At 42.2% G+C, this 20,842-nt stretch overlaps 3 protein-coding genes across 3 annotated transcripts; 1 reads left to right on the top strand and 2 right to left on the bottom strand.

The window, feature by feature from the left end:
* Positions 1-10,055: 10,055 nt before the first annotated feature.
* LOC120456696 (nuclear speckle splicing regulatory protein 1) lies at positions 10,056-11,952 on the bottom strand. The gene is made up of 2 exons (XM_039643661.1): positions 11,831-11,952; positions 10,056-11,766 (listed from the first exon to the last, which is right to left on the bottom strand). Exons 1-2 carry the CDS (start codon positions 11,839-11,841, stop codon positions 10,596-10,598), a joined length of 1,182 nt encoding a protein of 393 aa, XP_039499595.1. The 5' UTR covers positions 11,842-11,952; the 3' UTR covers positions 10,056-10,595.
* A 400-nt stretch (positions 11,953-12,352) lies between these two features.
* On the top strand, positions 12,353-14,286 carry LOC120456554 (40S ribosomal protein S15Aa). The gene is made up of 3 exons (XM_039643433.2): positions 12,353-12,432; positions 12,501-12,536; positions 13,675-14,286. Exon 3 carries the CDS (start codon positions 13,677-13,679, stop codon positions 14,067-14,069), a length of 393 nt encoding a protein of 130 aa, XP_039499367.1. The 5' UTR covers positions 12,353-12,432; positions 12,501-12,536; positions 13,675-13,676; the 3' UTR covers positions 14,070-14,286.
* A 4,129-nt stretch (positions 14,287-18,415) lies between these two features.
* On the bottom strand, positions 18,416-20,637 carry LOC120457291 (peroxiredoxin 1). The gene is made up of 2 exons (XM_039644746.2): positions 20,480-20,637; positions 18,416-19,307 (listed from the first exon to the last, which is right to left on the bottom strand). The coding sequence occupies exon 2, from the start codon at positions 19,305-19,307 to the stop codon at positions 18,723-18,725; it is 585 nt and encodes a 194-aa protein (XP_039500680.1). The 5' UTR covers positions 20,480-20,637; the 3' UTR covers positions 18,416-18,722.
* Between the last annotated feature and the right edge of the window lie 205 nt (positions 20,638-20,842).

Raw genomic sequence — 20,842 nt, 5'->3', positions numbered from 1 at the left:
TTCTTTTTTTTTGTTTGAAAGAACATGCAAACATGTTGCTGGCAAATAAAAATAAAAAAATATAAATAAATAAATATATAAATAAAAAAGGAAAATGGTAAATGGTAAATGGTAAACAACCAAGCAAGCATTCGTGTAAATTTTTGGAAGTATTTAACACCTCGTGGCAAACAGCAGCGAATGCAGTGCACTTTTATTGACAATTAATTTCGAACCTTTCAGCTGCTTTTGGCATTACATTTTCCATTGTTTATTTATTGCGATTTCGCTGGCGGGACGCAGCTGGAAAAATAATTTTTATATTTTTGTACGAGTGAGGGAAATCGATTTGAACCAACAATTTGGTTCGATTGACTGGTACGAGTATTCATTTAATTCTATTCATTTACTTCTATGTGTTTTCAATGTGTTTTTTTTTTTTCGACTGTGTCGTGCAAAGATGCGGGCTGTGGAAAAAGGCGTGACACAAAAGTTTTTGGCTGTCTATATTCCCATATCCTTTATATCCTTTTCTTTTTCGGTGCGCAAAAAACAACGAGCACAAGGATGAGCAGGAGGATGAGCTGGAGGATGAGCAGGAGGAGGAGCTGAAGGAGGAGGAGGGAAAGGACGAGGACGAGGAGCGGGTGAAAAAGTGAAAAACTTAATCCAAGTCCAGTCGAGCTGCATGCACGCAATGTTAACTTTTGCCAAAAGGCGTGGTGACAGCGGGCGGTGGGCGGTGGGCGGGCAAGGATGTCGCTTGGTTAAGGAATAAAAGGGGTTCCTGGGCCATGGGCTCTTCCGGGGGCAGAGGGGGACTTGGCCCAAAAACGACCTTGCCATACTGGCAGAAGCTGAGGCTAAAACTGAAACTGAAACTGAGGCGGAGGCTGAGGCTGGAGCTCCGCTTCTGTCGCTGTTTGTGCTTCAATTATGCCAAAAATGCGCACTGACACGTAAAAATAATGCATACTTCAAGGCGCGCCACCGAAACCGCATACTACAATATATATATATATATATTATATATATATATGTGTATGTGGCTGCAGTGGAACCAGCCTAAGTGCGCACACTTGCACTCGAAAGCTAGGCGATGCCTACCAAACACTTTGGCCAAATATTTATGGTCATGTTTTGATTACTTATGTAATAAACTACTTATAAAATAATTACTTATAAAATAATTAAAAGGTGGCAAAATTTGAATGATTTAATAAAGATCTAATAATGATATAATAAATTAGAAAAGTTCGGGTTAGGGCAGTTGGCCCGTACATGTATGGCACACATATAAATGTAGCACATGGGTATGAGGCAAAAAAAAAGGGGGACCAAGTTGACAATGCCCGAGGAGACGGACGGACACGGGAAGAATCGAGAGAAGGCTGCCTGATGAGGGCGAGGGAGGTGAAGAAGGGGGAGAGAGGAAGCGGGAAAAGCGGTGAAGAGCGGAGGAAAGTGGGGGTCGCTGAAGTGAAATGAGGAAAAGCGGCAGCACCGGCAGCCATGGCAATGCATATAACATTTTAATTTCCTGCTTATTAGCTGGGCCACACCCACAAAAGGCGGCCCACGCAAACTAACCCAAGCTCACAACCACAGACACACACTCTGACATACTCGCACACACACACGCACACACTCACTCACACTCTGACATGCTCGCAGACAGACACGCACACAAGCCCGCATGCACCCACACTAGCACGTCACTAAGCACACACACGCACACACACACACTAGCGCACCAACACAGCTAACGAGCCCGCACACTCACACACACACACGTGGGCCACTCACCCACACCCACACCCATACGCACACCCACACCCGCACAAATAATACAATACAAACAACGACTTGGAGTGCACTCTGCGAAGAGATTAAAAATAGATTTGAAGAAAGCGCTTAAATGGAGCAAATATAAGCCGAGAAAGCGCTGTGGAAAACCTCGCAAGAGGAATGGAAACAGCGAAGAGACGAAAGCAAAGCCGATAAGTGCCAGAACAAGAACCTTCAAAGATTTAAGGACAGTCACTCAAACAATATACTCGCATACTCGCACTGCACCGACATCACAAATATATTGCATTTTGGCAAAGAAATGCGGATTTCGAAGAGTTTCGATCATATTTTAATACATTTTCTATATTATATTATATTACATTATATATTATATTATATATATATTATATTACATATATTATTGGAATTCTTATAAAACGATCAGCTAAACTATCATCAAAAGAGAAAAAATCACATTTTGTTGCATACTTTTCAGCACTTTTAAGACTGCATACATATTTCTAGAGATTTTTGCTCGATTTTGTTGGTTTAGTTGCAATAAAGTACCAATTATCATAAGCAAAACATAGTTTCAATAAAGTAGCAATTATTAAAAGTAAAATTTAGGTAAATTAAAGTAGCAATTATGATAAGTAAAACTTAGATTCATTAAAGTGCCAATTAAGATAAGCAAAACTTGGAGAAATGAGATTCTACCAAATCTTTGAAGTAATAAACATGTGAAGAGTATTGTAAATGCATTTTTCAGACATTTCTACTGGAGTTTTAAAGTTGAAACCTAATTAAAGCCACCGCAAAGGGAGTGGCCAATATCAGGGCAAAAAAAAATAAAAAAAAGAAAGAAAAGGGGACTGTAAAAATACAAGATGGGCACTTGAGAATCGTTGAGAACAGACGGCGCAAAAACCCCGACGAAGAAAAGAAATCCGATAAGTAGACGGGCAAGAAATGGCACAGATTACAAGATATTTGCCCATAAGCAGATATCTTTTCCACTTTTTCTTAAAAAAAAAAAAAAAAAATTACAAGTGTGCCTTAATACGCAAAAACCACAAGTTGAAAATGAATGCATATGGGTGGAATGGTGGTAGGTCTGCCATTTTTATGGCTAATACATTTGCAACTTAATTAAAGCGAATGGAGCAAACGGAAAAGCTTTAAGGCAATTTGCAAAATATATGCAAATGGAAAACCGACTCTTATCTGAAATTTGCATTTCACTCGTGTACATAATTTTTACACCAAAGGGCACATGAAGTTTACTCGAAAGTTTTTTGTGCTTGGGGACTACTGACTAGTTTTCTTTTTCTTTATTAGTTTTCGTTTCGTTTTTGGTGAGAGGAGGTAAAGAAGGAGAAGGAAAAGCTGGAAATCTTCAGTTTATTTGGCTTGTATCCCATTAGTGGCGTGTACAATGCACATATGCGAGAATATACGAGTATATATATTTAGCTATTTCAGCCTTAACCAAAATCAAATAGTTTTTGCTCGCCAAAAAAGATGTTGTATAAATAAAAACAATGTGGGGTAAAAACATGCTTTTTAATTGGCTGTACAACATTGACCTGGCGTACGTGACGTATGAGTGATATTTATGTGTATTTGTGAATGACTTGCACAAATAGCCGAGAGAAATGGCCGAGAACAAGAGACGGTTAAATGCCGGCCAGGATGCGGGATGCAAAAGGGAATGGGGGATAAAAATGGTTGGCAAAACGGATGAGGAAGGGGAAAAGGGAAAGGGAAAGGGAAAAGGATGCAAAAGGAGCCAAACGAGCAGGACGAGAAAATCCACTAGCGAATCTACCCGGTGACCCAGGCGACTAACGGGACATGCGAAGATGCAGTGGCAAAGATACAAGTACAGGCTGACAGGGCTCCTCATGCACACAGATACTCAGCTGCAGGATACACTCACTCACTCACTCACACACACAAACACTCACACACAGCGAGACACACAGACACGTACTCACACACGCAGCGCACATAAATGCAGGCATTAGTACACTGCGGCAAAAGCACATGGCATTTGGTTATGATAGTTAATAAACACAATAATACCATAAACGAATATACATATATAAAAACAAGAGAGAACGCTATAGTCGAGTTCCCCGACTATCTGATACCCGTTACTCAGCTAGTGGATGTGCGAAGAAGAAATTTCAACACTGACAGTTTTTGGCGGTTTGTGGGCGTTAGAGTGGGCATGGCAAAAAGTTTTTTGGCAAATTGATAGAAACTTACAAGACTAATACAAAAATGAAAAAATATCAAAACATTTTTCAGAAGTGTGGGCGTGGCAGCTTTGGGCGGTTTGTGGGCGTAAGAGTGGGCGTGGCAAAAAGTTTTTTTGCAAATCGATAGAAATTTACAAGACTAATACAAAAATGAAAAAATTTCAAAACATTTTTCAAAAGTGTGGGCGTGGCAGTTTTGGGCGGTTTGTGGGCGTTAGAGTGGGCGTGGCAACATGAATCGACAAACTTGCGCTGCTTCTATGTCTCTGGAGTCTGTATGCTTAATCTCAACTTTCTTTTTTTTGTAGTTCCTGAGATCTCGACGTTCATACGGACGGACAGACGGACAGACGGACAGACGGACGGACAGACGGACGGACAGACGGACATGGCCAGATCGACTCGGCTATTGATCCTGATCAAGAATATATATACTTTATATGGTCGAAAACGCTTCCTTCTGCCTGTTACATACTTTTCAACGAATCTAGTATACCCTTTTACTCTACGAGTAACGGGTATAAATATATCATTTTGCAACAACAACTGATTACCATTATAAACACACTCTTTTAAACCCACGTTAGCATTTAGTGTTTTCAGTTGACCAAGTTCACTGTTTAAGCTAATTAGTATTAATTGGCAGATGTTCGGCAACTCACTGCTTGATTTCTTGCAGTGTGTGAGTGTGTGTGATGCGTTTTGTTTGTCATGAGCGCGGTTGGCATCCAGCCTACGAGACCCCACATCCGCTTCCCTCTTATCCAGACCTCCACCTCCACCTCGTGCTCCACCTCGTGCTCCACCTCGTGCTCCACCTCATGCTCCACCTCGTGCTCCAGCTGCTGCTGCACCTCCTCACATCATTCCCACATCCCCACATGCCCCACGTGCCCACATGCCCACACCATGGCAATTGTCCCTCTGCATCGCTCGTTTTCCTGTCATACCCCACACATTTTTCATTACACACTCTGTCCCTTGCAGCAAACGAAATTTTTGGATGCGCCTCGCGCGTCTTGCCACGGCGGCTTGTACTTTGCCACACACACACACACACACACTTGCTCAGTGAGCCACTCTCACACACACATAGCAGCACACTCGACCACACACACACACACACACACACACAGCAATGCGACACCAATACAGATGGCCATAGTGAAACACACACATGTGGCCAAACAATATAAATCACCAGCACTCACACACAAACGTGTCTGCGAGTGCGACAGTGGTGGAGTTTTGAGGGGCGCCGACCGACCGACCGACCGACCAGGAAGTAGGATGAAATATCGATTTAATATAAGCCGGCGAAATGTACTTGTATATACATATTTGGAGAATTATACCAAAACGTGACTGAAACATATACAAAAAGCAGAGACGTTCGGTCAAAAACAGCAAAACGCCCCGTTACGTAATCTGCCGCAATGAACATTTATTTATTTTTTTTTTTTGTGATTTTTTGCCCCATCGGCTGGCCGCATAAAATGTGCAATGCGATATCGCCATATCCATATAACCACATATACATATATAAATATATATACATTGACATATATACAATTTTATGCACGTTTTTAGCCACATTTTATAGGCAATACATTTAGTTTTTATTTTCAATCCGCAGCTATAAACTTTAGTTTTCATTCGAGATCGTCGGCCACAAAAAGCATGCAGGTGCAGCTTTACCTTAATTTTTTTTTATTTCAAACTCTTTCACATTTTTCGGCTTAAAATAGGCAGTGAATTTGAATTTGTGTCTATACACACACACACTTCTGCATTTTGAAGCAGCAAATTGAACAAGCCAAAAGAACATAATGTCCAATGAAACATCTTTTTTGTTTCCTGGTTTCCTCTTTTTCCAACATGTTTGCATTTAATTAATGCGTACACATGGCTTAAAAGCTGATTATCCTTAATTAGTGTTGTCTTTGGCCACACATTCTACCTGAGAGCATTTGGCGTAGGCTAGATTTCAGTTTCAGCCGGCGTACGTGGCGTATGAGTGATTTCAGCTCGGTGTCACTCGGTCGTCGTGTCGCTGCTTCAAAAGCAGTGAGTTCGCCTTGGAATTTAAAGATTTTTCAAAACAGATTTGCTTTAAATATGCAATACAAGTAACTTTTAAGTTTTTATTACTTGGAGCTAATTAATTAAATGAAAATGAAGTAGTTGAAAGACAAAATACAATACAAATATTTAAGTTGCTTACAGGCTGCTTTCAAAAGCATTTATATATAAATGTATTATAAATTTATATTATATTTATATTACTATTTATATAATAAATTTATATTATTATTTATATTATAAATTTATATTATTATTATAAATAAAGTCTAATAAATATTGTATTTTATTTGTAGCCATAATATATTCGATTGTTACCCCAAACCGAATTACTGGGTATTTTGGGTTCGTTGCACTTGACTCCACTGACTCTTATGGCTCTCTTTTGGGCTCAATGACCGTCCATTTACCCCCCGCCCCCCCTTTTTGGGCACGCCCCTGGACAAATGCATCGTGGACAAGACTAACGGCCAGGTCACCAGGGTGTGCTGACCGCACTCCGGGTCGCCCCAGCTCCGTAGTCCCTGCTCCTTGGTCCTTTCGTCCTCGTCCTCATCAGAGTCCAAGTCCTGGTGCAAAGGCATTGAAAATGTTGATAATTGAATTCACACGTGAATGATCACAATCTTGAAGCCTTTACTTGCTTGCGCCTATTGGCCTGCTCCGCTCCTAGGCTCCTACGCTCCTCTGCTCTGCTCCTCTGCTCCTTTGCTCCCCGTCTCCTCTGCTCCCCGACTCCTTGGCTCGCAGGACCACTTGGGCAGCAGGATATGGTTTTTGGGGATTCGGGCGGCGGTGGTCGGGATGTTGCATGGTTGCATGGTGGATTAATGGGTTTGGCTTCTCTGGCCGCATGGCTGCAGCAGGCCCAGATTGAATCGCTGCCTTTTTGGCAAGGGCCAAAAGGAAAATGCCAAAGCCAAAGCCAAGCCCAAGCCCAAAACCGAGACCGAGACCAAAAGCCAAGTAATTATGATCGTAAATTGATTAGGCAACGAGAGAGAGAGAGAGAGAGAGGCGTACAAAGCGGGCTAAAAGGGGGCGTGGACCGCACAAAAGGGGTTAATGGAATTAGTGTTACATAATCTCTGTTGTTCCACTGCCTCTACTTGTTACCACGATGATGATGATGATGTTGTTGTTGTTGTTGTTGAAGGCGATGATGATGATGTTGCTAGTGATGCTGCTGATTTTGCCGCCGGGTTAAGCCACAAAAAAACAGCACAGGCAGCCCTTCACCAAAATCACCTAAAAACTTTTTGGATAGCTTAACTTTTTATAACCACTGCGCTCATAGTTCTGCAGCCACTTTGCGCATAAAAAAGATAACAACTTTTATTGATCTCAAGAGTCTTGGCGAAAATACAGAGACACAGATTGAGTTTCAGTCCAACGTGGAGATGGAGATGGTGATGGAGACCACTAGAAACTTCAGCACAAACAAACTGAAATACTTAAATTTTTTACGGTGAAAGGTAACGAAACAAGAAGTCGCCACTTGAGACAGCAGCTTTCTATTTGTAAATGGTTTTCAGTAAGATGTGATTATTGCACAAGGTGTCGAATGTTCAACAAATAATGCAGATGGGATTATGCAAATAAATAAAAGCGAATATACATAAGTTAATTAGTTGCTACAGCACATTTATTAGGTACATTTAATAAGCAATAAAGAATTAATGTTAAATTGCATGGGCGAATAAGACATCGTACAGATAACTAAAGTTGAATATTGCTCATACGCCATGTATGCCACTTTTTCCCTATGCTTTTCACTCTTCACTTCAAAGACTGTCCATATACTCGAATTTCGATCCGATGCCAATGGCGGTAACCTTCGTCACGCGGCAAAAGCAACGAGAAGCATCCATTTAGCGAATAGGGCGTACTGCTCGAAAACCCTCGAGACCTCAAAAGGGTTAAGGCAGCCAAGGCGACGCACTTGCAGCTGCAGTGTTTTTGCACTCAAATCGAGAGCACTCAATTAGAAACGTTAAGCTAACGACCGATGCGATTCGATTCGATTCGATGCGATTCGATTCCCATTTCATTCGACTTGATTCGATCGGCGGTACGTGAATCCGAGGGGGATAGCTATACATAGTTCGCACTCTTCTTCGATCTGCGACGACAATCAGAGGAGAAAATTCCATTGCAGTTCGTATCGAATTAATTTGCCTAAAATGTGGCACAAATCTCAATTGCAGCAGTGCACATCAATAAACAAAAACGCCAGAAAGGAGCAAAAATAAACAAAAAAAAAACAAAAACGAGCAAAGGAGCAAAGGAGCAAAGGACATGTGAGATTGATGACACAATCGAACAGGTAAGAGCAAGACAGAAAGAGAGAGAGAGAGAGAGAGAGAGGGAGAGGGGGAGAGGGAAGCGGATGGCGATGGGAGGAGGAGGTGAGGGTCGCTGACTGCCAAATGGAAAATGGATTTCAGTATTAATTTCGCTGACGACGACGACAACGACGAGGACGAGGACAACTGCGACTGCGACTAGAAGGATGAGGATGAGGATGAGGATGAGGATGAGGTTGAGAATGAGGATGAGGACATGGATACGGAAGATGACGAAGTGGAGCGAAGGCACGTTGGCAACATCAAAAGCGAGGCATATCCGTCTTGACATTCCGTCCGGGCTGCAGATGCAGATGCAGATGCTGCTGCTGCTGTTGCTGCTGCTGCTGTAGGATGCTGGCGGTTTCCGGGGGTGTTACATTTTGAGCGGGGGGGAATACGGGTATACACGGGGCATCCGTCCACGGGTATTTGGTATTCGGCATGCCGTGGAATGGGATGGAATGGGTTGGGTTTCGGGATGATGACGGAATGTAGAGATGAAGAACCGGAGCAAAACTGCGGTTTGCCATCACTGCAATGCGCCGGACCCCGGAGCCGGAATCTAACTTCAATGATGGCAAAAGTACAAGGTAGGGGCGAGAAACAACAAGAAAAATGCACGTGGGTAAGCCGAAAGTGATGATGATGATGCTGGGTACACCGCATTTCCCTAATCCGGCGTAAGGTACAAGGTACACCGATTGCAAATGGTTAGATGATATATGAAACTCTAACCATATTTAATAATAATATTAAGTACAGATGCATTATAAGCAAATGCAACCGATTAAAGTTAGTCATAGTGCTAATTCACACTCTAAAGTGCTAAAGAATTCGCGTTTTTGGTGATACATAAATATCTAGGAATTAACAACTTCCCATGAGTCAAGCGGGATGCTTTATAAAACCTGGCTGTTTATATATGTTTTGAAAACCAGACAAGGTCGTAAACACTGCACCAAAGTACCTAGAAACCGCCTAGACACTGTCCATCACTGATCCTAACCATGTCAGCCGCCGTGCTCGCCGCGCTTTCGCTGCTTTCCGTTCTCCTTTGCCGAGGCCCTTACTCCTGCTCCTGCTCCTGCTCCTGCTGCTCCTCCTGCTTCTGCTGCTCCTCCTCCTCCTCCTGGACCCGCCTGGTCCATTGGTTTTCGCTTTTATGGCGCGGGCACACCTATTTTCCAAAAGGATTTCCCAGCATTTGCGGCAAAATGAAGCAACAACAATGTTGCAAAAACAAAAAGGGATGGCGAAAAAATAAACTAACGCCAAGTTGGCTCTTTGTTATTTGGGCGTTTGGCAAGTTTCTCGTTGCCTTTCCGTTTTTTATACCCTTGCTGAGGGTATTAGAACTTGGATTAGGAGTTTCCGGCTCAGTGAACGAGATATTTGTGAACCTAAAAAGTCATTTCTGCATAAGCTGTCTGCCTCAACGCGGATTTGTTCGGTACTATAAAATCAATAGGGATGAATTTTTGCCCCCAGCACATCGACTTACTCACATTGTAGCACTGGAACTGTTCGATTTAGCCAGGTATGTTTGGATCAATATGCCATTGTAGCCCTAATATGATGAAGAACTTACTGCTGAACTGTATCTGTATCTATATTTGTAACTACTTTCATCAATATTTGTAAGGTATTGTGGAAATCTTTAACGTATATTGTTATCAAATAGTAACCTTTAAGGGTATTTGCAGTTTCGGTCTTCTAAGCTAGCCCTAGTTATTTTTTTGGCTCTCCTACTTGTCGTCGTGTCGTCGTCATACAAAATAAATGGAATATCTTCGCGTTCTTCCCCTTCAGGCACTTCCTCATCCTCCTCCAGTGCTTTTTCCCTCCCCCCCCAACTTTTCCTGCGGTTCCATCCGTCATGCCTTGTACTTCTTACCCATTTTTTTTGTTTTTTGCTCCTCCTCCGTTTTAGATGAAAAGTGCAAACGGTCTGGGGACGGACACTGTTGCAACTTATGCAAAATATTTGCACCGAAAAGGGTCCGCTAAGAGCGTTGGCGTACACATAAATAATTTATGAGCATGGGACAAATTGAAATTAGCATAATAAGGAGACAATACAGAAATCACTGCTTTGTTTTTTCCATCTACTCGAACTTTAATTGGATGCATTTTACCCCTGGCGCGCTCGCTTGCGTTCCTGATAGCGTGCCACCGCCGCCTCGAATACCTCGCCCACGGTCCTTTTGCGCCAGATGAGTGTGCGGTCGACAGGAGGTTTGGTGACTGTCGGCACGGGTAGATCCTTCTCGTCCACGTCGCCATTGGAATTTTCTGCTTTTTTGGAGGGAGATTGTTGCGAGGCCTCGGGTTCTTTGCCTTTAGCGGGCTCAGAACTTTCCGCTGCCTTGTCCTTATCCTCCTTTTTGTCCTGGGACAGCTTCTCCTTCCCCTTCTCCTCCTTTTCCTTCTTGTGCCCCTTCTCCTCTTCCTCATCGCTGGAGTCGTCTATGCTAAAATCGGAATCGGCATCTATGTTGTTGGTCAAATGTGCTTGTGCTGGCTTGCTTTCCGCCTGATCCGTTGACTTTGTGGATTCCGAGTCTTGGCCTGACTTGCCCTTCGTCTGCTCCTCTTCCTCCTCGGAGGCGCGACGTCGTCGATAGCTTCTGTGCTTGGCCGCCTCTGCCTTGATGGGTTTGTACGCCACCTCGTCAGTGGTGGGCGCCGTCTTGGGCTTGACGACATCCTGCTGGGCGGGACCGCCCATTTTCTGTTCGTAGAGATGGCGATAGAAGCCGTCCAGATCCTTCTGCTTGGTGACATCGCCAATGGCCTCGAGGTACTCATCCCGCTGCTCCTGCTCCTGCATCTGGCGTATCGACTCGAGTTTCTTGCGATAGGCGGCAGTCACATAGGTATCCTTGTCCTTGTACATCTCGCCCTCGGCCTCGCGATCCTTTTGCACCTGCCGTTCGATGCGCAGCTCCTTCTCCAGCTTCCTGCGCTCGGCATGCTCCATCAGCCGGCCAATGTACTTGGGTTTACGCGGCTCCTGGCTCTTCGTCTGCTTGGCCTCCTCGCGTTTGCTGTCCATGTCGTCGTACAGCTCGTCGTACTGGAATATGGTTGGATCCTCGGCTAGGGCCTTCTCCTGCTGCCGCCGGGCCACGCGGCGCTCCATTAGACTGGGACCCAAGGACATGCCGCTGGTTTTCGGCTTCAATTGCGGAGCATTTTGGTCATCATCGCTTTCGGACTCGGAGCTCTCGTCGAAAATCGAGGGCCTTTCGGGCCGTTTTGGAGGTGCCTTCTTCTGCTGGCCGGGTATAATAAGGCCATATCTGCGTGGTGTCAGAACAGTCATTAATAACTGCGCCAATTGCATATTATTAACAAATTACTTACTGTTTGGACATGTTTGTTTATTTATGAATACTTAGTATGACCGTTTGCTGCGGCTACAGAAATGCCTTATGTATGCGGCAACACTGCAGCGAGCAACGCTGTGCCGGCTGAAAGAACCGTTTCAATATAAATCGATAGTTAGACATGTCGATAGTTTTTGGATAATAGTTTGAAACACGTTTGGCAAAATCAAACTTTTTATTTCAATTTAACACTTTATTTCTAATTAGTTTGTAATTAGATGTGTTGAGATTGATTAATAATTGTCTTAATTTCGTTTTTTATTTCCAAAACTATGGCTTTTATCCACACATTGAAATTATATTATTGCTACTTTGATGATGCAAAATATGCATTCCAATATGGCAAATTATTTTATAATACTATATACTAAAACGTTCAATTTATAAAATGATTATTTTAATTAAACGTTTATTTATCCATGGCCAGCAGCTATTTTAGCCATGCCTCCAACCGTGGCCTGCGTCCGGCTAACTATCGATAGGCACTTCGAGCTAAGCCACTTTTACCAAGACCGGCCACACTGTTCTGCGTCTTTTTCCTTCCGTTTCCCTTTCTTTTCCCTTTTCACGTTTGCGTGAGTGCGTGTTCTCCGCGGTTTTGTTCACCGAATTTGTACTTAAACCAATTTTATTTCCTCTATTTACAGCGGTCGTGTAAAACAGTGTTTGCAAACCAATCCCAGGTAAATGCCGCTTCCATTGGACCCGTTTTCAGCGTGAAAATGCAGCCAGATTAGATTGGCGGCGATCGCCGGCCGAAACATGTGCAAATCCACCCAACTCTTTTTTTTTATTACAAATTTTTTTACTGTGCGCCAAAGTGCCAAAGTTGAGCAGTTTACCGTGTAAACAATGCATGAAATGCCTCGCTAAATGCGGCATGTATATATATACATACTTTTTTTTTGGTTATAATTTTTTTAATGTGCAAAAGAATATGAAGTGAGAAATTCGGCCCAAGTGTGTTGCACAGTGTTGTGGTGCATGTGTGTGTGTGTGTGAGTGGCGAAAAAATGTGGCAAAAAGTCGGAAATTCAATTGAAACGAATGCAGCACCCAAAACCGGCTAAATTTAACTAATTTTAACACATTTCGATGGGAAAACTTACCCGAAATAGTTGTTGTTTACAGCCACTTGCACGCACACACACACACACGCGCAGAAACACAGACAGTAACTTTTTTTTTCTCTCCTGGCATTTCGCACGTGTTTTACTTGCTGTTTCTGCTTCTTGTTCAATGTTCTGTTACTCGCTGAGTTAAAAAGTAAAGCCATAATCTGTTTAAAATCATAATCAGCATTAAAAAACGTTTCGTCTGTCCGCGTAAATTTCGTGGGAAGAGCCACGCCTCCTGCCCAAAAAAAAAATTAAGGAGTAGAACAGAAAGTAGCCACCTGTATTTGATAGTTTTTGTGGTATTTATAATGCTAAAATGGTATCATATGTGTTAGGATCATTTATGGCTCCATAAGTTAGTATGTTTAGCTTAACTTGTCAAACTTTTGTGTTCTAAGAGTTCGTCTGATTTCAAGAGCCGTACAACTTACATTTTCTTTGAATAAGGTTTCAGCATTATTTGCCAACTTAATTGATATAGGTAAAACTTGTATAGTAGTTTTCGTATGTAATTTATTAAGATAGTTTTGATAGACAGCTCTGAAGATCAGTAACACACGTTTGTAATGTTTATAAGAGCACAGAGTAGCTGTTATGCCCAGGTCGGCACTCTCGACTATACTCCCTACCCATTCTATTTGGTACCGTGCATTTCGGACTTGTTAAGCCCACGACTAATTGTGTTCCCACAAACATTTTGCAGCCATGGTGCGTATGAACGTATTGGCCGATGCCCTGAAGTGCATCAACAACGCCGAGAAGCGTGGCAAGCGCCAGGTGCTGCTGCGTCCCTGCTCCAAGGTGATCATCAAGTTCCTGACCGTGATGATGAAGCATGGCTACATTGGTGAATTCGAGATCGTTGACGATCACCGTTCCGGCAAGATCGTTGTGAACCTAACTGGTCGCCTGAACAAGTGCGGCGTCATCTCGCCCCGCTTCGATGTGCCCATCAACGACATCGAGAAGTGGACCAACAATCTGCTGCCCTCCCGTCAGTTTGGCTACGTTGTGCTCACCACCTCTGGCGGCATCATGGACCACGAGGAGGCCAGGAGAAAACATTTGGGAGGCAAGATCCTCGGCTTCTTCTTCTAGAGGCACTCGAGTTGACATCGAAGAGAGTCTTGTGTGTGCTGCTGAGGAGTTTGATATGTAGATTGACGTTTTATTTCACCGACCATGCATCCAACTATGTATTTTGTGTACAAACAACAAAAAGGGCGAGAACACGCTGCTACATTCATTCAGAGACAACCAACGACGATGAATGTTCACAAAAGTAACGCGAAATAAAATGATTGATACATAATAATTTTAATAACGATTTTGTTTACGATCTACTTATATAATATGTAAAGCGGTACAGTGATAAAACAATAGCGACAGTAAATCGATCTGTTAAGATAAAACCCACACTCTGTGTATAATCTAACCTGGACCGGAGTTCCTTATATCTGGATATAGAGTCAAGTTCATGACCAAAATCAAGGCAATTGAAAACTTCGCCAATGCTGCAAGCCATGTGGTTTCTTTTGAGGTGTTCAGCTTCGGTTACGTGCTTCTCATAATGAAAATAATGGAATCGATCGCAGTCAGAGCAACGTCATATGGTTATTTAGTTTTATTAGAACTTTTTCAGCATGAAAACCTTAACTTCTATTATTAATTGTTTATGAAACGAATATTGCTTGTTAGAATTGGGTGTAAATGGAGTTTGAGAACATTCTGAAGCTTAAAATATGCTTATAAAACTATATTAGTACCTCCTTTAACAGTTTTTATTTACTATATGCTCTAGAAAACTGCTCAATATGAAAATTGATAGAAAAAGATAGTATTTATAGCTGATAAAGCAAATGTTGAGTAAAAATTGATTTTAATTGTTATGGCATTTATTTGCTCGATAATTCAAAGTTGATATTATCGATAGTTATCACTAAGAAGTACCTGGGATTGCATTTTAAATTTTGCCATTACTTTTTATCAACATTTAAAATTTTTGCGGGCAAGTTGCAGCCCTCGAGTTCAGTGCTGCAAAGCTGGTTAGGTGCTCACGCAACATTTGAATCCTGTACAGCACTGCATTTCATGAACAATTCATTGCATACTTTGCAGCGCATTTGCGATTGGCTGTTAGATTTGAATTGATTCCAAATGCAAAATTCAATTATCCGATCAGTATGCTGACTCAAATAGGAGTCTCATTTGTGCCGGGACAATTGCCATGTCATTAAGTACAATTACATTTCATATTGACTACCGATCGATATCGGTGTTGCGTGCGCCTTAAGAATAAATATATTTAATTGATAAGTCCATGCGGCGTTATCTACTATCTACTTCATGTTTCTGGGCGACCCCAACTACAACTTGGCCATTACCCTGGCCAATACACACGCCCCCCACCCGTTTCCTTATCGCAAAGGTACTTGAAAGGTCAAGCTTAGCCCAATATGGCGGAGTTTGCCGTATTTCAAACATGGCATTCCGCACGACCCATTCCCACTGATATCACTAAGACCACGGAAAAAGCCGCCCGATTACCACTTATCAGTCTATAAAATAATCAAATTACGCCACAGACAGCAGTTCGAAGCATAGCACTCAATGTTGTTGTCACACAAATAGTGTCCACTTTCTAAATAAACATCATCAAAAATTAAAAAAAATGTGAAAAAAAATTAATTTTTTTTTGAAAACACAGTTCGATTGGAAATTTAATTACGAACTCATAGAGGTATGGCAATCCATATTTGGAGAACTATTTCAAATGTTCTGATCAAAATACTGATAATTAATTACGCAAAAAAGCAGAAAAACGATTTTCGCCAAAAATTCAATATTTACGATTGGCATTTTCGGTATTTCTTGGCTGAAAATGGTCAGAAAGCGAAAAGAATTACATTTTTGTACTCCTAATTACCAATACTAACCCACCGAATCACTTTTTGACCGACTGTGTCAAAATAATTTTTGGCCATTTTTTCGCATTTTTTGTAAGGGGTAACATCATCAAAATTTGCAAAAAATTGGAACGACATAGAATTTTTTTTTGAAAACACAGTTCGATTGGAAATTTAATTACGAACTCAACGAGGTATGGCATTCCATATTTGGACCACTATTTCGAATGTTGTGATAAAAATTCTGATAGTTTTTTATCCCGAAAAACAGAAAAACGATTTTCGCCAAAAATTCAATATTTACGATTGGCATTTTCGGTATTTCTTGGCTGAAAATGGTCAGAAAGCGAAAAGAATTACATTTTTGTACTCCTAATTACCAATACTAACCAACCGAATCACTTTTTGACCGACTGTGTCAAAATAATTTTTGGCCATTTTTTCGCATTTTTTGTAAGGGGTAACATCATCAAAATTTGCAAAAAATCGAAAAGAAATAGAATTTTTTTTTGAAAACACAGTTTGATTGGAAATTTAATTACGAACTCATAGAGGTATGGCATTCCATATTTGGACAATTATTTCCAAAGTTGTGGAAAAAAAACTGATCATTTTTGGGCTAAAAATCAAAAAAACGAATTCTTGACTTTTAACAAACATTGCACTGCTAAAATATTATTTTCTTTTTAATTTCAAATATGGTGTTACTTCAAAACACTTGATATAATCATAATGGTAAGTTAGTTATTTAACACAGTGTTATTAATTATATAGTTATAATTAAACTGCAGTTTTGCTATTGCTTCACCCGCAGCTGTATGTACATATGTATGTATGCATGTACTAGTTTTCCGGATACCGACTGCCAGCGATTGGCAAATCGAGAATATCCCAGGCATTTCCCACCCATTTCCCATCGCAGCATTCATTATGGCAAGTGCGTTTTTCTGCCACCCAATTATCATCGATCTGGACTCGAAATGGAAAATAGGAAATGGGAGTTGCAAGTGGAATCACAGCCATTGAAAGTCACCGACAATGACATTTGCAACGCCCTCAATGGAGGCACATTGTAACCGTTGGCATAGAAATCGGCACTTGGCCTATTGTATAGTACATAGTACATAGTATATAGTATAGTAGTCGCTGTAGCTTTTTGTGCCGCTTTGGCCAGACTTTGACTGCCATGATTCAGCAGAAGCAATCTCTTTTTGCAGCTGTCGTGCGGCTGGCTGATGAATATGAATAGAGCGTTTTCTGTACAGCTTGGCAAACAAGCTCAGGTAAAAACGAATTTCAATTGTCCAATTCTTAGCATCACGAAGATGGGTTGCTCTTTTTCTGGCAATTTATATATGCAGTCCTTTCATAGAATTTGTACTTTCATTGCATTGCTTTAAACTAACAATATATTACGTGTGCTGTGGATTTTTTGATCTCAAAGTAAAAATATTGCTCATACGCCGTGATGTACCACTCTTCTGTACCTCTCACCCAATTCATATGTTCTAAGTACATATATATTCTTAGTTTACTAGTAACTTTCACAACGAAAGGTGCCAAGAGCTGGGGGAATAGGAAGTGCCATTGTGTGTGCAGTGAACTTGAGTAATCGGGCGCAATTAGCAGACTGATAATGATAATGGCCACTATGGCCGCTATGAGCCATCACGTCGGCTATGCCCCGCCGATCTAGCGGCAGTGAACAAAATGGCAAAAACAAAAACTAACGACGTAACGTGCGCAGCGATCTGATCGCACCACTTGACTTTCGGAAAGGGTTCTGTTTCTGTTTCGGTTTCTGTTACTATTTCTGTTTCCAGTAGGTTCCACAGGCAGTAAACAAACTGACTCGCCGAGCAGCTGGCCATATGTAGCTGGAGGTAGTTGGGTAGTCGGTTATAATACATATGCATATGTATGACCTGGAGAAACTGGTTTCTGGGTGAAAGAGATCCGAAGACACCTCGTGTGATGCGCCGCAAGCTACACGTAATAGTTGAACCGAGGATCACAAAGGGGGCTTCAAATCAGGCAGACCTATATATATATATATATATATATATATATATATATATATACAGCGATAGAGTCAAAAGACTCGTTTAATATGCGAGACATCCACGTTGACTAGACGACTCTCGCTTGCACTTCACATTGAAATGGCTGGGAGATGGCGGCAAAACGGGAATTGTGCACTCGGTTACTGTGTCAGCAACAGCTGTTGCTGCACTGCGAGAAAATGCCACCCATGTAAAAGTGTTACAAAGTGCACAGAACAGCTGTAAGTCCATGTTAGAGATATCATCTATAAGTCATTTAAGTTGTGCATTGCCTGTGTCAAGTCATTCGCAGCATTCTTGGCATTCTGATTCAGTCTATTTGCCATTTCGCAATTGCCAGACGCAGACGGTGATAAGTCGCCCACTGCGGTTTCCTTCGCTGTTTTGTGTGGAAATGTTTCCCCGGATGATAAGCGCAGAGGTTTGAGGCGAAAGTCCGCCCGCAACCCCCTGATAAAGAGCCACGTGCTTCGACTTCTCTTCCGTACAATCGTTTATTGTGGTGAATTACAAAAAAAACACACAAAAAAAAAAGTTAAAAAATAGTCACTTTCCGCTTAGCGTCTGCAGGTGTTTCTCTTCTCTTCTCCTTTTTTTTTGTGGTTGCCTGTTGCAGGGAAAGATGCCTCACAGTGTTCTCTTCTCTCTACGCTCTAGGGTTAATATGTAGGATATATAATGTATATGTGGTTTTATGTTTTCGAACGGGGTGGGTGGCGCGATTCGAATACGCTCCCACTCGCCAGGAGCAGCCCCGTCCAGCGAACAGTTGGTTAGCCTCTTTAGGAGGTGGTCTCGAAGTACTCCTTGGACTTGGTGGGATCGGCCACCATGGTCTTCTGGCCGGGCTTCCAGTTGGCGGGGCACACCTCGCCGTACTTATCGGTGTACTGGAAGGCCTGAACGAGACGCAGTGTCTCCTCCACGCTGCGACCCACGGGCAGATCGTTGACGGTGATCTGGCGCAAGTTCTGCTTGTCATCGATGATGAACAGGCCGCGGAATGGAATGCCGGTCTCCTCATCGAGCACACCATAATCGCGGGCCACCTTCATTGACTTGTCGGCCAGCAGGGGAATGTCCATGCTGCCCAGACCGCCCTGCTTCCTGGGCGTGTTGATCCACGCCAAGTGGGTGAACTGGCTGTCCGTGGAGCAACCGATCACCTCGCAATTGATCTTGCGGAACTCGGCGGCGCTCTCCGAGAATGCGATAATCTCCGTGGGGCACACGAAGGTGAAGTCCAGCGGATAGAAGAACAGCACCAGGTACTTGCCCTTGTAGTCGCTCAGCTTGATGTCCTTGAACACACCATTGACGACGGCGGTGCCGGCGAATCCAGGAGCGGGCTTCTGTAGCTGGGGCATCTATTAAGTGGATGGATGAATGGTTGGGCAATTAGGGACACGTTTCTTCAAGTTAGAGAGAAATTAACACTAGCGTAGTACTTATTCACCTTCACTTAAGAACTGAAATGCTAAATCCCACACATCTCCCTTTAAAATCTCCCTATGACTGATATTTCCTCTTTCGACTCATAATTTCGTAATCTAATCCCTCTATCAAGAGATTCTTTCGGCGCCATAAAAAATTCCATCACTCCAGCGTTGGATTATTACAATATAAAAGAATTCCATTTATGGAGGCTTGTAAAAACATGTATTATTCATTATTCCAATTCATATTTCACAAGCTCCTTTAATGAAAATATGAAATACTTACAAAACTAGAAATTGATCACATGCAATCGATCTTTTTTTGTTGCAAGCTAAAAGTTTTAAGGGCTGCTTTGTAATTTGTAATATTTCTAATAACTGTGCAAATCAATGGAACTTCAAATTGGTTTTTAGTTGTTAGGCAGTAAACGTGAAGCTAATTTCAGTGGGGAAGTCTCTATAAATCGGAGTTCTAATGCGGCAATTGCTAACGATTATGGGCAATTACCCTTGACTTCCAGATGTTTCGCCGCCAACTGGAGAGATCAAAGAGGAGCAAGGAGAATGGGAAGAGAGGGGTGCAAGCTGAACTCTACAAAATGGCCGCCGAACGAAGCGAAATGGAAGAAACCCGGAATAATAAATTAGCCAAAATTTTTCGGCTGCTCCCATTTATGCGATTGAATTTATTTAACTTTCGGCACGTTCGCGTTTTTCATGTAATGGATGCGAATTAATTACAAATCACAAAATTGATTTCGGAATTGGCAAATATTTTCCTCTCGTTTGATTTCATTTCTTTGCCCTTTTTTTTCGCCGGCTATTCATGTGGCTGTGTGTGTGTGTGTGTGACGGACGTGCCAATAAAGTGAAAAAGAACAAAATGTGAAAAAAAGCGAAGAACTATGCTCTCGGTGCAAAAAGTTGTGAAATAATCTCGAGTCGGCCGACCGAACATCATTATCTTTTGCTCATCGAAAAACAGCAACAACCCCACAACACAACAACAACAGCGATTCTAATTTCTAATCTTACGCTCCGCAGTTTCTCCGCAACTTTGCCCAGAATCAGCGACCTGTTCATCGCCCCCCAAGAGCACTCACTTTAACAGTTGTTGTTTGGTTTTTTTCTCTTAGTAATTCTCGGTAATTGCTCGACTTCCGCGTGGGCTTCCTCTTTCGCTCGCAGCTGCAGCTTTCGCACAAACCTTTCGGCACGAGTTGAAATTCGCGAATGGATTGAAATTTAGTGGTATGCTGGTAACCAGGGCTGGCGCAACATGGATGCCGCTTGCGATAGGCAGCGCCGATAGGCGCCACTTATCGATAGCTTGCGAGCGCTTAAAGCGCCATCTGTCGACTATGGGCGCGCTTTTCCAACATGTATTCTACATATTAAAGCTTTTAAACGGCGTTAAAGGAAACGGCGTGCTTTTACGTAAGTTTTCTCTTTAATTAGTAATAACT

The sequence above is a fragment of the Drosophila santomea genome, chromosome X, assembly GCF_016746245.2.
Source record: "Drosophila santomea strain STO CAGO 1482 chromosome X, Prin_Dsan_1.1, whole genome shotgun sequence".
Classification (NCBI taxonomy): Eukaryota; Metazoa; Arthropoda; class Insecta; order Diptera; family Drosophilidae; genus Drosophila; species Drosophila santomea.
This window is presented reverse-complemented; position numbering and strand designations above follow the sequence as displayed.

What these genes read in the sequence shown, in the direction of transcription:
- LOC120456554 (XM_039643433.2), top strand. Translation starts at nt 13,677, where the DNA reads ATGGTGCGTATGAACGTATTGGCCGATGCCCTGAAGTGCATCAACAAC.
- LOC120457291 (XM_039644746.2), bottom strand. Translation starts at nt 19,307, where the DNA reads ATGCCCCAGCTACAGAAGCCCGCTCCTGGATTCGCCGGCACCGCCGTC.